Source organism: Aptenodytes patagonicus, chromosome 2 (genome assembly GCF_965638725.1).
Source record: "Aptenodytes patagonicus chromosome 2, bAptPat1.pri.cur, whole genome shotgun sequence".
In the NCBI taxonomy this organism is placed as follows: Eukaryota; Metazoa; Chordata; class Aves; order Sphenisciformes; family Spheniscidae; genus Aptenodytes; species Aptenodytes patagonicus.
The window spans coordinates 25,166,167-25,186,658 of NC_134950.1; the positions used below are offsets into that span (position 1 = coordinate 25,166,167).

At 38.8% G+C, this 20,492-nt stretch overlaps 1 protein-coding gene across 2 annotated transcripts in view; it reads right to left on the minus strand.

Moving 5' to 3' along the window:
• Positions 1-20,492, minus strand: part of MATN2 (matrilin 2) — a 76,277-nt gene that overhangs the window by 26,067 nt on the left and 29,718 nt on the right. For both annotated transcript variants that reach the window (XM_076329365.1, XM_076329364.1), the window contains exons 5-7: positions 16,467-16,589; positions 9,831-9,953; positions 2,348-2,470 (exon numbers count right to left, since the gene is read on the minus strand). In XM_076329365.1, the coding sequence (XP_076185480.1) occupies positions 2,348-2,470; positions 9,831-9,953; positions 16,467-16,589 (369 nt within the window). The remainder of the gene's footprint in view (positions 1-2,347; positions 2,471-9,830; positions 9,954-16,466; positions 16,590-20,492) is intronic.

Sequence of the window (20,492 nt, forward strand, 5' to 3'; positions counted from 1 at the left end):
GGGGAGGGCTCAGTATTTTTAAAAACAATGAGTGTCTTGGAATATATTAATTTTTAGACAGTCAATTTGCAATAGCCTAAACCCATAATTGTTAGAAAGTTCTGAGCTCTTGTAAAACATCCAAGTTTCCTTAGATATGGCTTTATCACAAACAGTTTATTTAAAAATAATTAATCCCTGGCCTATCAACTTTTTTTTAATTGCAGTGACTGAGTGTTCTTTTGGAAAAATACGTTATAAGTACATCAGGGAAAAATGCTGCCAATATTTTAGATGATGTGCAAAATGGTTCTCTGCAATAAAAGTATATTCTAAAAACTGGGTGACGTCAAATGGGCAATGTTGTTGGGTTTTTCTGGTGCAACACTGATCCTTTGTTTAGTAACATTCTTATTAAAAGAGGACATTTTATAGAACAGATCACTGAAAGTGTAAACATACAGAAGGGGAAAGTCTCTACATATCACCATATATCACAGCCTATAGCAATGATACAGATGTTCAACAATAAGCACTGCCTTTGTGTTAGACACCTTGGCTGAACACATTTTCCCAGTTATTTGGACTGGAGAAGATGATGCTTTAGTTCTCTATGGGATCAGGGATCTCACTATAGCATTACTTCACTAGGCCTGGCTCGTGGTGGACTTTACAGTAACATAGGTTTGCATAGCTCAGAAAGATCTCAAACGGGACCCAGGAGCGTTTTCTCATTCTGTTCACACCTTGCCCCACTTCAGTAACTAGTTGCTGCAGTTCATGACACACTCATTTCTGCACGTATTGCCATCATGTCGCTGGGAGTATCCAGGGTGACATTTGCACAGAAATGACTCTTTCATGTTAACACATTCATGTTCACAGTCATGCTGACCTAAAGCACAGAAGTTTACTTCTGTGGAGAGAAAAACAGTGAAGAATTCAAGCCAGCCATGAGGATTCCTGAAGTAAAATGGCTTAGAAAAATTCACTTTTCTTAAACAATACTGGATTCTGTGCTTTGGACACCTGTTAAAGCTGATAGTGAGCTGAAGATTTGCGAGCGGATTGCAAATACTTGGCTATACAAGACTTCCTTCACTTTGACTCCCATAGACCTGCTCCTGTAGTCATCAGAAGTCATGCATCATGGTGAAGGAGGAATGCCTGGTGCTAGTCACCAGTGATGCATTCTCCCTGATTAATAAAGAGGGCATATATGCAAACGTTCTGCTTTATTTTACAAGCTTTTCTAACATAAGCCTTGTTATAATAAGATTTGCAATAGCAGCTTAATCCTGGAGACATCACCAGGTTTACAGCCAAATCCAAAGCCCCCTAAGGTTAAGGAAAAATACCCCAAATGGGAATTACAATTTGCCTTTAATTCGCAATTACATCCTTGGCAATAAATATTCTACACAATGCTGTTCTTTTGCTCCTATACTCACCAAGGCACATCCAATCTATAAAAACCTGAATGTATTAAAATACCATATAGATAATAAAAACCAGAATAGCATGGATTACTGTAAAAACGGCACTGTGTATACAAAGATGCTTCATGAGAATGCATCTTTAAGACTGAAAGAAAATACAGTTCCAAAACCAGATAAATTTTATGAGCGTCTAGAAATATAATTATGTTGCTCCAGGCAAGCTTCTTATTCATAAAATATCAGCAGTACAATTTTCCCCCCGAAGAACTGAGTCACCAGACCAGGCTAGTTAATTTTGCTGAATATATTCTCCTTAAACTTCAACAACATTACATTGAAAATCTGCTGTGATTCCAGGCCCCCACTCAAGAAGAGCTGTAACATGAAAGTCTTTTTAAAGTAAATAGTATGTGTGATTGATTTAGAACCCTGATATTGCTGAGGCTGTTTTTACAATTTTTTTAGGAAACTGTGGGGTTTTGTGTGTGACTTTAAGTTGGTTTTAATAGCTACATTACCTGTCCAATACTTTCCCAAGCTAATGAAATACATCTGTCCTTGGCTAAACCAACTGGGCAAAGCAAGGTGAATTTTTTTTTTTTTAAAAGCTGTTTGTGTCACTACAAGACAAGGTCAGAAAGTTTCAAGTAAGTAATGAACTTGTTTTTGAGCCACTCTGGTTCCTATATTACTCCTCAGGTTTCCATAAATCTCTTCAGAAAATGTCTAATATACAATCTAGTCTACAAAACAGCAAACAGTATATTTTTCCAGCATGACTGGCTCAGTTAAAATTCAAGTTTATAAAGAAACATTTGTTTCAACCTTAATTATAGAGAAAACTTTCATCCTTTTAGAAGGGAAACCATTCACAGCAGGTTTAAGAAATAAAAGCAGATGAACTTTATTATGTCCAAAGGATTACTCACTTTTGCATGTTTTCTGATCTGGATTAAGTCTAAAACCTTCTTGGCATCGACAAAAATAGGAATCATCTGTATTAACACATTCCTGTTCACAGCCATGGTCCTGAAGAGCACAATAGTCTGGTCCTAAATGGGAAAAAATTGTGTCAGAGAGGAATATAATTCCTCAGAAATAAGCCAGGTAAAAACCAGTTACTTTGTTTTCTTTTCTTTAGCCTTTTTTTTTCTAGGCACCATTCTGACTTTTTACCATATCGGTTCAAACTATGAAAATAAAATGTTCCTTTTTTCCAAATATCTGCTATACTTAGATATACCTGATATGTATACTTCAATGAATTCTTCGAGAACATATGTACTACACGCAGTAGAGAATTTAGAATCTTAAATATTTCTTAACATTTTGCAGCTAAGTCCTATACATTGCCTCATCAAAATTGCCTCTATTTTACTCAGAGGAAGTTAGATATCATCTGTAATAAATACACAAACACGCTTTTGAATGCCGTTCATTAGATCAAAGCAGGACAATCAGGTCACCAGGAGCATTGGTATTTTAACAGCTCTGGGTGTTTGCTATATAGTTCTTCCATTTAAAATGCTCATGAAAGAGAAGATGAGCAAAGTCTAGAAACAGCTACTACTCGTGTATAAAGTATCTTAAAAAGGAAAGTAATTGTGCAGTAAGCACTGGGATATTTACCACATAGTGTTTACCACTATTGATGAAGTCAAAGAACCTGATATTCACTTAGATGCAGTGTCTGGCCATCACTTACTTTTCTATCAGTGGAGTTTATACTAGTGAAACAATGGTCTTAACCCCACAGCACTGCTAAAAATAGATAAACAAGTCACAAATCACGTAAGTCACATTTTTAAAGACATCCAGGCACTTTTTTGTGCAGCTATTGTAACACCTATTACACAACCTGAAAACTGACATTCAGAGGTTAATTATTATTCCCAAAGGTAATTGGCTTCCTGAGGCAGAACTGTTCTTTCCTTGTATATGTGGTGGGCTAATGCAATTGAGCCTTTATATATGATGAAAGCCCTTAGCAATAATAAACCACCTATATTTTCAGAACAAACAAAGTGGAATGTGACTTTCTAAGAAACCTGAGGGGAGTTTTTTATCATTTATGAACCTCACTTCATATATTTATAGAACATTTCCTTTACCAAAGCTTTTAATGACAGCATATGCACATACACATATACATAACAGAGGGATATCTTACCTGTTTACTAAAAAAACTAATTAGAAAACATGGTTTGTTCAATAGTGCACTGAAGAGACAGAAACCATAAAGCCGCGTGTGTGCACCAGAGGCATATAGCTATATGCCTTCTGGACCTACTCAGTGCTGTGTTGCATTTACCTGCTTAAATCCTTGCTAACTCAAGTGTGCAGGACAGGCTTTTCCTGGGTAACTGATTCTGAAGATGACCACAAGAGTTGAAAAATATGTATTATTATCTTTGTTGGAACCCTGAGGCTATTATGTTGGGAACACTAAAAACACATTTCACAGGGCTTCATTAACACAGTCCAGATTAAGGATGCTAACAGAAGGCCTCTACCAGCTACAGCTCATGTGAACTCATCCACAACTCAAACAGGAGCCTTCCCTAAAGAACAATAGTTGAGGCTCAGCACCCCTAAGTACAAGCAGAAGCTACCATCTGTCTTCTTGAGGGGAGCAGCAAGAGTGGCAAAAGTCCCCTTAATAGTTAACTTAGTAGCTAGGAATGACCTCTGCCTGCCTTACTGATAATCTGAATTTGCTGCTCTCTTCCAGCCACACACAGAGCACTCTGCTGGTGTTGGCAGGGCTGCCCTCATGAGCCATGTTCCTTGTATTTCATTCTAAGAAGTTTGGAGTAATTCCCAGAGAAAACATTTCTCAGATATGCATGACCGTACTGATAACATTTACATTTTCAAGCTTTTCTTTGTAGCCATGAGCATGAAAGCTTACTTTCTATTTTTGAAAGGAAAGCCAGGATTCTGAGTTAATCACAAGATCTTGGGAGCTGGTGCCCCAGGCCCAGGCCTGCTTGCTAGTCTGGCATGGATGAGAGTCTTGGCTAGCTGGCGATCATCCCCGAGATTCAGTATGTAAGCCAAATATGTAGAAATTTATGTTAAAGGTTTTAAATTTACAAACATTTTAAATCCATTGATCTGAAGTTTGTTTCTTCATGTTGTTTATGCTGACTCAAAGGCAGTGTGATTCATAACACATGGGAGCTAGGGGACACTTTTGCTCTGAAGGGCTCTCATACTGTCTTGACTTTTGCAGCATTAAGAGTTACACAGCTCTTTCATTCATGCTTTGTTTTATTTTCAAGGCTCAGAAGATATCAAGTGTAAGGAAAAGTGGCTTAGTAAGTTTTATTTATGCTTAGATTCAGGACATGCATCTTGAAAGAGAATGATTTGACATAGTATTTGCTCATTCCTCCCTGACTACTCCTGAATCGTTCTCTATGGCCTACCATGTCCAGTCACTTTGACTTTTCCCTAATTGCAACCTCATGGAATTTTCTCCCTTAATTTTAAACTAATTTAAAGCATTTACAACAAAACAGAATGCAGGTAACATGGCAGAGATGCACAGAGCTGTGAGAAGCCTTGTCTGTGGCCTCTGCCCTTGGCTTGGAAGCTGCATTTAATGTCAGGCTCTCACCCTTTGTTCTTGCCTGAGCTATGTCATAGGTACGCTGGTGCCTAGCCTTGCATTTTGCTGGCCCTGACCTGCTGACTGGCTGTCTTGATTTCCTGAATTGACCTTAGACCTCTCTTGACAGTACAGACTTGTCTAGTGATCAGTGGACTGTTGGCTGAGCCTGGTTACTGTCATAGGACCTGTTTTGTTCTTCTTTGGGTACTCTGGGACCAAAGGCCTTTTCAGATAGATTACTGACCCTTGCTTGCCTTGTAGCCATCCTTGGCTCCCAGCTTGCACTCCCTTGCGGAGCAGTGTACTTTTGTGTTATATGTTAAAGATCTCCTCCATTCCACAGAGGTCCAACATGAAACCGTAGATGTGCCTGCTGAGAGTTTCTGGTCAAGATCAGAGGGGAAATGACACTGGGAATGTGGTGGTGGAGTCTGTTACCCCACCTGACCAAAGGATGTAGTGAATAAGGCTTCCTACAAACACATAGCAGAAGTCTCCAACTCATAGACTTTTGTTCACATTGGAAATTTCAACCAGCCAACTCCTACTAGGAGGGTAAGGCAGGCAACTCAGGAGGTTTCTGCACAGACTTGCTGACAACTCCCTAACACGAATTCTTGAGGGGTGATGTTCTTCTTGACTTGCTGCTGTGACCATGAGATGACTGAGTTCACCATCCAGAAGGCTGGGAGGGGAAACAGCAGAATTTGGACTCCATATTTTACAAGCTCAGATTTCAGCTTATTCAGGGAACTGCTAGGAAGAATCCCCTCAGAAAGAGCCAAGAAGAGAAAGCATGCGCAGGAGAGCTAGATGATTTTTAAAGAAAACTTGCTCAAGAAAAAAAATGATCCCACTGTTCCAGAAAATCTGCTTAGAAGATCATAGAGCTTCTCAGTGAACTAAAACACAAAGAGGGAAAATAGTAGAGGGCGAAAGAAGGACCAAGAAAAAAAGAGGAGTATAAAAGCATTGCTTAGGTACTTGGGACAAAAACAAAGCCCTGCTCGACCTAGTACTACTGAGGTACGCTAGGGGTAATAAGAAAGGAGTCTACAAATATGCTGGTAGCAAAAAGAAAGTCACACAAAACGTGAGTCTTCTGGCTGGGGGAACAACCTGGTGATGAACAATACAGAAACAGCTGAAAAAAATAATGCACTTTTTATTCCTGGTTCTCAGAGACAAAGCCTGCTCCCAGATTTCCATGTGTACCGGCACAGTTTGGGAAGGAGAGGGGCTAGCAACATCGGTTAGAGACTACTTAGAGAAACTGGATATACACAGATCCATGGAATGACCGGTATTTGCCTGTGGGTGCTGAAAGAGCTAGGTGATGTGACACCACTGTCCATTATGTATGAAAATTCACGGGGACCAAGAGAGGTCCCTGCTAACTGAAAAATGCTAATGTTACACTCATCTTTAAAAAAAGGCAAGAAGAAAGACCCAGGGAACTACAGATCAATCTGCATCATTTCAGTCCCAGGATCATGGGGCACATCCTCTCAGAATCAATTTCCAAATATATAAAGGACAAGAATATTATCGGGAATAGTCAACATGGATTTACCAAGGGCAAACCATGGCTGAGCAACCCATTCATCTTTGATGAAATGACTGCATCTGTGGACAAGGGAAGATTGGTGGATGTAATACACCTTGGCACTAGTAAAGCTCTTGATGCTGTGTCCCACAGCATTCTCATTTGGAGGCTGAGGAAGTATAGGCTGGAAGAAGAACTGTTAGGTGGGGTGAAAATTTGCCAGGCCACCAGCCTCAAAGGATAGTGATCAATGGCTTCATGTCTGGCTGGTTGTTGATAATGACCAGAACACCACAGGGGACAGTACTGGGGGTCATATTGCTAAACATCTTCATCAGTGACGTAGATGATGGCACAAAGCGCACCCTCAGCAAATCTGTGGGTGACACTAAATTAGGGACAGTGACTGAAAGCAAATAGCAGAACTTCATTACAGAGGAACCTTGATGAACTTGACGATTGGACCAGGATATGCCTTCTGAAGTTCAGCAAGAAGAACTGCAAAGTTCTGCACCTGGGTTGGAAACAACCCTATAGTTTGTACAGACTGGGAAGTGACCTGCTGTCAGGGAGCAGCACGGGTCAGCTGCTCCTTAAGGGAAGGGGAGCCAGGAGCCAAGGGCGATAATACAGCTGAGCAGGGTAGGGGCCTTGCCAGACAGGCACTGCCCTGCAGTACCCAAGCAAGGTGAGCAGGGCAGGCCTAGAAATGGTAGCCAGGTTTAACCAGAAGTCCAGATCATCAGGCAAGTACATGCTGCTGAGACAGGTCTGAGGTCAAGCCAGGAAGCCAGCCTGCATGTCAGGATGAGGTGAGGCCACTCTTGGTGAGGGCAGCCAGGGTCTGACACAGCCCAGTGATCGCTGGGCACATCCATAGTGGCAGGGCAAGGCCATGGCCCAGCCGGGAAGTCAGTCTGCAGGTCAGGTTCTGGATCAACAAGGGCTATTGCCAGCTGGAGACTGCACTTGACATACTTTGTCCAGTTCTGGAACAATCCCTTCCCTTCTCCCCCCAGTTAAAGGGAATAAACTGAAGAGGACTCAACAGAGACCTACTGCTGGCACATAGTGCACCTGACTTGAGCAGAGAACTTGAGGAATCTGGTCTTACTGAGTTTGGTGAAAAGGAAGGTATCTAACTGCAGCCTACAGTTACTTCTTGTAGGTCATTACAAAGGTGATGGAGCTAAACCCTTCTTGGTAATGCCAGATGATGTAACAAGGAACAATGGTCACCACCTGTGGCTTGGGTGATTCGCATTGGACATGAGGAAAATGTTTTTCACTAGAGGGATACTGCAGCAGTGGAACAGGTTGCCTAGAGAGGTTGTGGACTCTCCACTGGGACTTTTTGAGACTCAACTAGACAAAACCATAGCTGATTCAATCCACAGTTTGTGGCAGCTCCACTTTGAAAAGGAGGCTAGAGCAGATGACTTCCAGAGATCCTGTCCAACTAGCATTTGAAAGCTTTCGTGTTTCCAACACAAAGACAGCAGCACATGGTCAGACTGACAGTCTACACAGCCCAATGTGCTGTCTCAAGCAATAGATACCTAAGTCAGATGATAGAGACAGGACAAGCCTGAAATACTACTTTCCCAGAACACTCTCTCAGCTTCCAGCATTCTGTGGATCATCAATTTAAACAGGTTAAAATAATTCACACAGTTAGACCATAAGCTAAAAACCACTCAAGACATATAAAATGTTTATGCAGTTTTAAGGTCTTTTTTCAGTTCAAACTGGGGGACAAAACACTGCTTAAAATCCACATTCTTAAATTGAAGGAATTAACAAAAATTTGTGCTTGGGCAGTGGAAAGCACTTACACTATAGTAAGATTCAAAAATATATGGATGTGGAAGCATAAAAGAATTTAGCCAGCCCTTAGCTGACACATACTTGACAAATGGGCGAGTTCATACAATCTACAAGCAACGTGAACCAGTACAAACTGTACTCTGGCCCTTGGGGAGGCAGGAAATTCATCTCCCCTGACTCTGACCATCTAAAAATTAGGTGTCTAGTCTGGCAAGTCATCCAGGCTCCCTGCATAGTCAAGGAAAATACAGGCACTTCCATAAATTTTTGTCAGAGCTGTGAGAAATCGCCTTCTAGAAGTGTGTGTCTCTTTCCCTTGATCATAAGGTCAGAGGTACAGCCTGGATTGGATGCTTTCTTTCTAAATGTTAAATTTAAGTGAAATAGATACCAAGCATAATACACAATACAGTCTATAGGTTAACATAGTCTCTCATCATAAAGACTGAAATGCCCCCAAGGCTGTAAAACGCACAGAAACGCAGTGCTATATTGATGCATTTTTTGAGAAATAATGTTTGAACACATTATTCCATAATATGGGCTAAATTCACCACTGGCATCAGCGGTTCCACTCACCTAAAACTAATGTTGTTTGTTTGCTTACAGACACAATAGTAACATTTCTTTATCAAGGCCCATATTTATGAAGAAAGATAACTAGGAAGGTACATTAAGGTCTTCCCTTCACATTTCCTGAAAGGGAGTTATGACATTAAACACTGTGGAGGTTTTAGCTTGTTTTCCCAATTGGCAAGAGTACTTTCTGGTCTGTCAGTTCCCCCTCGCTTTATAACCACTCCTAACTGGTAATTTTTGAGCTTGTTAGCCTGGTATCAATCAAATCTGACAAACAACAAACAAGCAAAGCCATGAAGTTATAACCTGGTGGAAACATGGAAGCTTGGTAGAAGATACTGATGTTGCCAGAGCTTTGGCACACTATCAAAGAACTCACTCTTGAGAAAAATCCATAGGAAAATAGGCTGCACTGTTTCCTCTGACTGTGGAACTACTCTATTTAATTTTAGCTTGTCCTACAAACCAAGCCGATTACAAATTGTCTTGTACAGACTTGTTTGTTTACCCAGCTAGAGAGATGATAACTGAAAAATCTGCATAATCAAAGAGACTATGCAAGACAAAGCTTTGGGCTTTTACTGTTGAAAAGGAGCCTGGTTTCATGTTAAAAGCTTCCTGTTCATAGGAAGGACCCCTACGCTTAGCCCCTCCCCCAAAAAGCCAAACTACCCCCCAAAACAACTTGCATTGCTTTCAAGATCTTTGGCTTCCAGGGCACTCCAACATTTTCTATACCTGACGCATTATTCAGTGTTCCCAGGACCAGTGGGAGTATTACTGCTGAGGACTGGAAGACAGAAGAAGTACAAACTGTTCATAACTAAACCTTATCACAACTTACTTCTGCAAGTTCTTTTGTCTGGATTTAAAATGAACCCCGGGTGGCATCTACAGTAGTAGGAGTCCTCAGTGTTAACACATTCATGTTGGCAACCTTGGTTATCCAAAGCACAGTAGTCTACAACTGAAAAAGAACAAGATCAACATGTACAATTAGAAAAACAAAATTAGAACTATTATGCATAGATATTATGGTACTAATTACACACAGTAGCTATAAAAAAAGGAAATCTGACATAATTTCTGTCCTGAAGAGCCTTTCTGCAAAAAGTAGTGCACTTTCAATACCAGTTGGTAAATCAGATTTGATATGAGTCCTGGATCATTTCTCCTACCCTTTGAACATTTATCAACTCTCGGATTGTCAGGAGCCTTCTCAACATGTTTTCTCAGATCTGGAAACCATGCCTTAGTCAGTAACTCTGTCCAGATGTTCACACTGTAGACCAGGGCGTAGCAAAGTTTGTTTGATTTAGCTCTGTCTTCTGTCTCTCCAGTCCCAGTCCTGGAATTGCTCTACTTTTCCTTAGTTCCCTCCCATCAGTATTAGTTCGCAAGAGCTGTTCCCATAACCTGAGTATATAGGAGATCCATGGCAATACCTTCTACACCGAGGACTGTCACGGTACATTTATTCCCTCTAATATGCTCCAGATTCATCCTGTATAAAGCAGCTGCAGCTATGAAGCCTGAGAGCTTCATGCCGATACTCACCACTGATATTTTGCTTATATAATGCCTTTTGTATGACAGAAATAAAATATCATAGCTAGTCCAGTCACTTATTTCGTAAGTCCAGTCATTTATTACACAAACCCATATTTACAAGATAGATTGCCAAAGTCTTAGAAGAAATTAAAGATAAGTCACAAAGCAGGTGTTCTGTCACCAAAGAGCTGCCAGGCCCACATTAGGCAAGTTTACCTGATTCTTTCTGCAGAAGACAGTAATGTGCTCAGCTTCACACAGACATTTAACGAGACAGGTTCTCCTTTGCCAGCTGAGTAATTTTTTCATTACTTTATACTGCTGAGCCTCTCAAATTGCTTTAAGAGGCAGTAATTTGTTTTAATGAAATCAGTTCGTTCTTCAATAGCCCTGCTTTTGCAAATCATGCATATACTCAGGTGTGGTAAGATATTTAGTCAAGGTCATCTAGTCAGGAAAGCGGATAATCCATTTAGTTTGAAAGAGCTTCTTTCAACCCTTCAGAGTATTTATGTTGAATCAAGTCAAATTAGACTACTTACTGGCTACTATGTGAGACCATTTTCCTGGCAAGCGCCTTCCTGTTTCCAGACTGAATAGCTTCATGTAAAAATGTATTTACTGAATATATATTTCAAGGATATAATGTGTCATACAATTAGTCAGCTTTTCTCTTAAATTAATTCTAACCACATGCACATTTTCAAGTGTTTTAAAAGACACATTAAGAAATAAGTAGGCCAAAGAATATGTAATTTTTTTCTATCTAACATCATACCTGGGAAACAGCCCATATGGATCGCTCCATAAAGTCACCTCCTCCTCTGCAATTAAACCCTAATGAAATGCATTTCTACCACAATACCTGCAACTGCCCAACTAACGATTATAAAGTTGAGAATAGAATAGAATAGAATAGAATAGAATAGAATAGAATAGAATAGAATAGTTCCAGTTGGGAGGGACATACGATGATCATCTAGTCCAACTGCCTGACCACTTCAGGTCTGACCAAAAGTTAAAGCATGTTGTTAAGGGCATTGTCCAATTGGCTCTTAAATGCTGACAGGCTTGGGGCATTGACCACCTCTCTAGGAAGCCTGTTCCAGTGTTTGACCACCCTCTTGGTAAAGAAATGCTTCCTCATGTCCAGCCTAAACCTCCCCTGGCGCAGCTTTGACACATTCCCACGTGTCCTGTCACTGGATATCAGGGAGATCAGCACCTCCACCTCCACTCCTCAGGAAGCTGTAGAGAGCAATGAGGTCACCCCTCAACCTCCTTTTCTCCAAACTAGACAAACCCAGAGTCCTTAGCTGCTCCTTATAGGACATACTTTCCAGCCCTTTCACCAGTTTTGTTGTTTGAGAGACAACTAAACAGATCTTAGAATGCTTTATTATCAACTTCTGAGCAACTATGACCCTAAGCACTTTCAGATGACAATCTCTTGAGGGAGGAACTGTGCCTTCTTATGGCTATGCCACGAATGTACTGTGGACAGAAAGGAAAAAAAACCAACAAAACAAATAACTATTTTTTCCACGCTTGCTTTTTTCCATTTATAGCCTTCTGGGAACCTCTTACTCACAGAAGTAGGTCTGTTGGCCTGTAAGAACAATGAGCATATCAATTTAAATAATGCCCTTCCACTAACACAGTTAAGAAGTGAGAACATTATCTTGACAGTTGCTTTTGGAGATAAGGATTATTCCCTTTTTTCAATAATTTCTGTATACAAATTGCCCTAATTCCAGGCAGGCTTAGCCTTGCAGACTGGCACTAGTAATTGACCTACAAATTCATTTCACTTTTAGCTTCATGTTTCATTTTGGTGGCACTTGCTTAGAAGGGAAACTTGTCAACAGCATTCCAGTCAGCAAGTAGGTAAGTTGTCCAGGGCGTTAAATCTTCCTGAAAAGACTGAGAAAAATTATAAATCTGTATTTCTAATATTGAAGTACTGTAATCCTTTAGTTGGTATGCAGAAAATATACACAGGTTGTATAAGAGCAAAGCAGAATAATATTTTCCTAATTTTTTAAGGTTTATTATTTTCATGTTTCTGTACTGAGCCATGGGATATACACTAGAATGTGAAGACTTAGTTATCTCACTGGTTTTAATATTAGCCCATGCATATTTCAATACAAAACTTTTCTAAAGGATGAATTAATGACCTTTTTAGTGAGCAAGCAAACAATTCAGTTGTCATCTCCCCATGTTTGTTCCACCCTGTTTTTCTTGCTTGGAATTAGCTGGTAAGTGATAAGAGCCATCTTTTACTTCCAGTTACCAGTTCTGCACTCTGGGTGCTTACGTTGCCTTCTCTGAACTGTGGACAGCATGGGTCACCTTTCTCTTGTATTGTTGTTGTACTCCTATGGTGTTTATATAGGTTATTCAGGCTTAGGAGAACAAAGTCAGTTAAGGAGAAGGGTAGAAGAAAAGGGTAGGAAGAAAAGGTGACAGAATAAGTAAAGGCATAAGGAGGATGAAAAAGATCGTGGGGGAATAGTAGAGCAGACTCATGGAAGACTCATAAGAACCTAGAAAGTAGCCAAAAAAACCTAGCGGTGCCAGGACTGCAGAGAGGTGCCAGCAGCCAAACCACTGCCAGGAGAAGAGGTCCCAAGCCCAACAGCTGCAGCAATCGGAGACAGTCTAGCACCAGTGCCAGGAAAGAGAGGACAGCATGCCCAGCAACACCAAGAAGGTGGAGAGACTGAGTGTCCAGAAGCATGATGGAGAAAGAATGGCTCATTACCACCAAACTTTAACTGACAGGATTTTGTTCATGTGAAAGGAGGGCAGTTAACATGAAAAGCTGTTTAAAAAGGCAAAGTGATAGCGCTTTGCCAGCCATACCTACCACTGAGCAGACAGTTTCAAATATTGTTTAGTCTACAAATTTGTTCATAAACTGTGTGTTGCAAACACTCAGAGTGGTTGGCCATTCAGTGGTCGCTTTGAATGGATACACTGTGAGCTGCTGGTTGTGAGATTTTATTTAATTATTGCCATTCAGGTAACTGGCTGACACATGTGTCAATAAAGCAATTAGTATTGCCTTTGGTCCTCAACCAGAGAAATTAGCCCATCAGAAAGGAGGAAGAGAATTTAATAAACCTGCCTGTGAAATAAGTTTTCTGCACTTTCCCATTTACTTTTGCTGGAGTTAAAATTTTAGAAGTCTTAGATGACTTAGAGAGAAAACTTTGGCTCTTTGAGAGAACTATGATGTGTATGTCCTACTGAAATTCTCTCTTCATTCTCTGGATGAAGAGGAGACAGTAACCTTAATGAAGTCACTGCTTTTTGCAAAATTGTCGTATTCAGTGATCTCTGGAATATGTGTACATCAAGATCTTTGTTCTGATCCTGCTCATTTGATAATAAATACTTCACAGAAAGAAATGGTTAACTAGCTTAAGAGTAATGAAAACTGAGAGTTATCACTACTGATTCAGTACTATACATAGTCTCCTTTACAAGATTTTCCAGCAAGGATGATTATTCATTGGTGATCACATCTGCAGAAACTGTACATTCTTGGTAGTAGCATATTCCTCAAAAATCTCCAATTGTTCAAATCTGAAAAGTCCAATTCTAGAGACTGACAGCTAATAGGATTTGCAGACAAATTAGCATCGAAACCACAAATTACCCAGACAATCTTTTCCTGTTCAGGAAATGTAGAGAGGCTAAGTTCTGCATGGGTAAAACATAATTGATATACATTGAACCATTCGTGTGCATCAGTAAGAAATGAAAAAGTTAAATGGTCAAATAAATGCAAAAGAAAATTGAAAAATAGAAGTGCTAATAATGTGCTTTAAAATCACAATTAATATTGCTAATTATTGCAGGGGTATGAATAGCATGAGTTCATGTTTTTTTGCTAAACTAGGTATAAATGAATAGAAATCAAGTGGAGAGGAAAGACAGCTATAAAATGCAAGATACCATAGTGAACCCATGCATGAACTGTATTTTGAAAATAGTTGAAAATAATTGAGAATATGAAAGCTTCAAATGTCATCAATAGAGCTTATAATAGGCCTGAATCTCTCCATGCTGAAGAGAGTCAGTGACAAGGTAGAAAAAAAACCTTAAAGATATATCACACCTCCAAATAGCACTCTTCAGACTTTGCAGAGAAATTATTAACAAGCAAAAAACAAGTGCCACTGTAAGAAATTTAATAAATGGCATAGAAATATTTTGAAGCTTTTAATACGAAAACCAGACTTTGTATTTACTATAGAGTACAATATTAGGTTTGACATACTAAGAATTTCACCAAAATTTATTTTTATCCCTACGATGCTATGGTAGCTACCTTCCCAGTAAGAATATCTTGGGCTGTAAAGTACCCTTCAACTTTAGAGAGACATTAGTAACAACAGCTGATGACACTAAGCATGAATATTTCAGATTAGAGTATATGGTAGGAAAGAATTGGGGATGAAAGAACCTACCAACAGAAGTCACAGATTTTCTGTCTCAGGACATAGTCAAATCAATAGCAGAGAAATATATGCTTTATCCTAACACAGCTAAAGGTCATGAGGATTAGCTAAGGTTATTGGATAAACTTCTGTGGAGAGTTAGATGTAGAATTTTGGGCCAGAACATCTAACAGGCCTTCTTGCCTAAATAGCCATTATCAGTTGCATTTTCAAAACAATTGAACTTCAGAAAGCAGGTTCTTAAATTGGTATATTAGTGGCCCAATTATGAAGAGTAAGTACAGTGTGAATATTCTTCAAAACCACATATGTTATCCTAGGTCTAAAAAACCTCAAAACCTCATTTGTGTGTCCCATGTGAAACTACATGCAGAAAGTTCAGTTCCATAAACTGTCATCTATTTTGCATCTCAAAATAGGATTATCCTGCAAGGTAATAGCTCTGTGAAAGTAGTAAGAGACAGATTATATTATGTTAGAGTTGTTTAAAATGACAAGAAAGAGTCAGGTGTTGGACAAAAGCATTGTGGTGGCCTGTGGCAGATTTGGGGCCAAGGATTCACTTGGATTCACTTTCATGGGATCTCAGTATGTATTTGAAATGAAGCATGCATTTAAGTGCTTGCCTGAAGAGTATATCTAACAAATAAGGTGATTTTTTTTCAAGGACTCGCTAGGGTTTTTTTGTGGTGGATACCAGAAGACAATATTTTCCCAAAATGTAGCATGGGATGAAAAGTTTACGAGAAGGCTAATAGGTTAGTGAAAAAGATTATCCTAAAAGTATTTACTGTGTATAAACGGGGAAGAAGAGTGAGATACCTATACGGTAATAGAGAGGGAAGTATGTTTTGTGTTAAAAAATTACTATACTGTATTTCCACACTCACTCTTTTGAGTTGTAATTCTTAGAGCTGATGTTTGCTTCTTTACTGCCCGTAGCAAAAATTAAAGGCACATAGTGGGTGGGATCTTAAGGGGGGCTAAACTTTCCTTAAAGTCATCTTCCAAAAAAGAGTTTGAAATCTCTCCTGGCATGAGCACAAAACCAAGTAAGAAATGGCAAGAAATTGTCCACTTTCAAGTTTTTCCATGTATAACTTCTGTCTGAAGAGGAGCTACCGAGATTGTCTGGCTTTGTTTTTGAATGGCCACATATATCATGCCAGTACATTGCTGGCCACCTACATGGATCTAGAATAAAACATCTGGTGTGTTGTTTCAAAACAGCAATGTTACTTTCTGTGTGAAATTAGTTGGAACAATTTTCCCAAGTCACCATTCATTATCAGTAAAGGCCTATGAACATGCCAATATGTATTCTTCCTTATCTACCACTCATATAGGAGAAGAGAGCTTCCCATCATTGTCTATGGCTAAACTGGATATTAATTTATATTGAATTTCCCTTTGGTTTGTGTCAATAGATAAATGTGAATTGCTAAACTCATACTCACCAACACAATTCTTTCCATTTTCATCAAGCTCATACCCTTCGTAACACTGACAGACGTAAGACCCAGGTGTGTTCACACAAATCTGCTCACAGGCATGTTTCTCCACAGCACAGAGGTCCTGAGCTACAAAACATAATTGCATGTATATGAAATTCTTTGACCTTCTATAATGCACAGGTAGACTATAGATCAAAAATAAATTTCAGGAAGCTATAAACAGCTCTTTAGAGATGAGTTCATTTTAAAACAGCTCGTGCCAATGTTCTGTCAGTGAAAGTCATGACAGCAGGAACAATCACTCAGAACTGAGGAGCTCATTGCTTCAGCTGAAGGCAACGACTATTGATGGGCCAATGGTGCCTAGTAGAGTTGTTTGACTGTGTGTTTCTCTAAAAAGTTTGAAGGGGCATTCTTCAGGTTTTTTTGAAAGAAAAAAAAAAATTGTGTTTATTTGTGCCTTTTTTGTTCTTTTTTGCATAACCCTCCCAGATAAATGATGACGAGGTTGGAAAGAGAAAGAAAAGGAAAACACAACACCAAAAACTTGGGGGTATTTCATTTCTGAGTTTTATAATTTTTCAATTTTGTGCAAAATACCTTAGCAAGTTACCCCTCCCAAGCAAAAGATCTCATTAGAAAAATTACTATGACAAATGAGGTCAGTTCAGCATTTGGCCGAATGAAGCACATCATTGGACTTTCTTTTCAATAAACTAAAGCTTTCTCAGAACCCCAAGTTTCCCCAGTGAAATCTCTGGAAAGCAGAGTACTTTGTGTTGCTCAGGATCAGGCCCAAAGACTGCTCAACACATAATGATCATTTACAGCTACAAAAAAGGCTTTTGGAACATGTTTGAGGAAACTAGCCAAGCAAATACGAATTTTCTTTTATAGCTGTCTGCTTCATATCAAGCGGCATGACGAACAGCATAAACAGTCATTTAACTCTCTTGTTCCAGTATAAAAACCCACAAATAGATAATTTTCCAGCTTGTTTCAGCTACATTTCCTCTTTTGTACTGTTTTGTGTATTAATGTAAGATTTGAACATCTCTAGAGAAGAATGGAAGAGATGAAGTTAAACAAACAAAGACAGCGTAATGAGTAAAGAATAGCCATTATCTGACACAACCACTCTTCTCTAGAAAAGTTAGACCAGAGTATGTGAAAGGAGCATCCTTTGCATGGATGCAAAACAATCTTAATGAAATAAATGTAAGAATATTTCAAGTTAAACAAAAGAACTTTTTTTCCCCTAGTTTTGTTCTGGAAGATAGCAGAATTGCTTTTTTTTTTTTCTTTTTTTTCACGTGGAAAGCAACAAATCACAAGTATGGCAGATTTTCTTCCTTCAATGCAAGGAAATAATTTTTTTAGAAATAATGTTATAATGAAATGTATCAAGGAACAAAACTACCATCTATTCAAAAGAGAAATGCACCCTTTTCCAGCCTGAAGCAAAGCTGTCAATTCGTTGCTGATTGAAGCCATTTGGTTAAGGGCTTTTAAGAACTGAATACTGATATGGTGTACTCTCACAACATAAAAGAAAGGGAACAGAAGAATGAAAAAAAAGCATAACTTTAGGTACATACCATTCATCTTTTCTGCATTGTTTAATTTAGAAAGTGTTAAAATATATGGGTAAGGAAACTACTTGTTCATGAAAGAGCTGACAAATACATCCAAACCTTAGATAAATACATCTGGTTTATGTTCATCATGTATTGCACTAAACATAAACATGATGAAGATTTATTTTACTTAGAGGTCAAGTGAGGAACATGTTTTGGACAATCAGCAGCCAATGAAGGTAACTAAAATGGTCACAGACTGTGGGTTTTCCTATTGCCATGCTTCCCCTCACCTCCAGAAATAAGCTGTCCAGTTTGTCCACGCTTGGTCCCCTTTCCTCATGAATTCTGTTACTTCTCTGGGGAGTTTTTAGACATAATGGTCTGACTTTGTCTAGACTGCTACCATATCATCTCCCTCCTACACCAATGATTTGTACCATCCTAGCACATTTAAGGCCAGTTTGATGGCTCTCAATATTAGATTTCCAGTGCTAATTGCTAAAATTAGTTTATAGTTTGGTGATGTAGAAAAAGTCCATTAGAAGTAGGCTACAAACACATTGAAGGACCCATTTACCTTTCATATTTAGCAAACTGCAATCTAGTATCACCTGATTGATGATCAAAGCAAGTATACAGTCAAGCAAATAATGTGTGACAGGTAAGTGGGGAAAACTAATATAAGACTGAGTCATAGCTAAAAAAAAAAGGAAAGCAATGCAGCAATGGGCTTTGAAAAATGGTAGAGAGGGAACATATTGAGGGCTACTCTGCATGGGTCACCAGTAGGAAAACTACACACAATTCCAAAACTCTCTTGGAAATTAATCTGTAATTTGAAGTAGTGCAGTGCCCAAAAGCTGAACTACTGGCTGATAAAAACTATGGTAATGTAACACAATAAAAAAGAAGAAGACATAATAAAGAAAGAACTTTTCATACTTGTAAATAAAAGTTTTTGAATTGACTCACAAAAAAAAATTCAATTGTCAAAATTGATGTTAGGGGTGAGGATGGGGAAAGTGTGTGAGAGGATATTAAAAAAAAAGAGAAATTTTGAATTTCAAATAATTTCCAGAAAATTGAAAGCAAAAGAATTCTTTCTTAAAAATTCTTTAAGAAAATTAATAGCATGAGGAGGGTTTAAAGGAAAGGTTTAAAGGATACAAAAGTTTTAAATAAGAAGGATTTTAAGAGGGACACAATGAAAAGAACAGGTTAGAGAATATTACTGAAACATGATTACACAGTTGGAGACATTATTTGAGATTCTAACCACCCTCTTTCTGAAGAGCTATAGCAAATTTGCGGAAGCAGAGAAAATAGGCTGTGTGAAAAATTGTTCTTGTCACTATTCTTGTCTTGGCTCAGCTGCTAAACCAAATAATAATTAGGAAATATTCCAGATTGGACTGATTTTTTGGGTCTTCTTGAGGAAACAAAAACACGTGTTAAATTTGTTCCATTTAACACAAAACATTCCCCTATAATTCACACACATGCATATGACAAATGTCTACATTTGGTGAAGGATGCTGGTGAGAAGGACTAGAAAACAGATTCCTAAAAGCAACTCATTCCATAGCTCGACAGCATAGGAGGTGAACAGCTCAAAAGCAGTTTCCTGCTGTAGCCCAAAGGGTCTGAAGATGCTTCCACGAGGCATTGAGAATGCCCAAATCACTCCAGTGCTGACATTCTTTTGTTCCCATTCCTATTTACTGAGGCTCTGACTGAAACCATGTGTCCCACTGCACAGGTAAGGACTCTAATCCCCAAGCTGCAAAGTCGCCTCAGATACTGACATACCCTCGCTGTTCAGTGGTCATGAAGTATTTGATATAAAATACAACACTAAGCAAGAGAGACGAAGAACCCTCTAATCCCAAGCTACCTGATTGTTTTACGGCACTCTCCTGAGATGTGGAACATGTGAGTTCAAACACAAGGATAGGACTTGAGCCTGCATCCTTCACCTTAATTCTAAATTATCAGTTGCAAGGGGTACATCCTATGCTCTCACCATGACTGTCTCCTCCAGCTTTTTGAAAAGACGTTTTCCAAAATTTTTCTTCTGGCTAAAATCAGTTTGGCAAATTTCACTTGAATCCATGCACTGTCGTGGGATAAGAAACTTCATTTTTAGCAAGTACATTTTCCACAAGTAATTAAAAATACTATTACATAATTTCTTTAAAATAATGGTTGATACAGAAATAAATTTGGCATACCCATCTAATGTAGTCTGCTATTAATTACTAGGAAGCAAGCTAAAACGAACAAAAGAAATACTGCTTACAAAGATCACAATTAAAGTGGAATACAGTTTGTTATTCTAAACTATAAATCCAATTACTTAAAACTGAAAAAAGTCAACCCTTTTAAAGAAGGAAATGAGAGCATAAGCAAGACTTTTGAAACTATTCTTTGAATGGTTGCAAACCCTTAT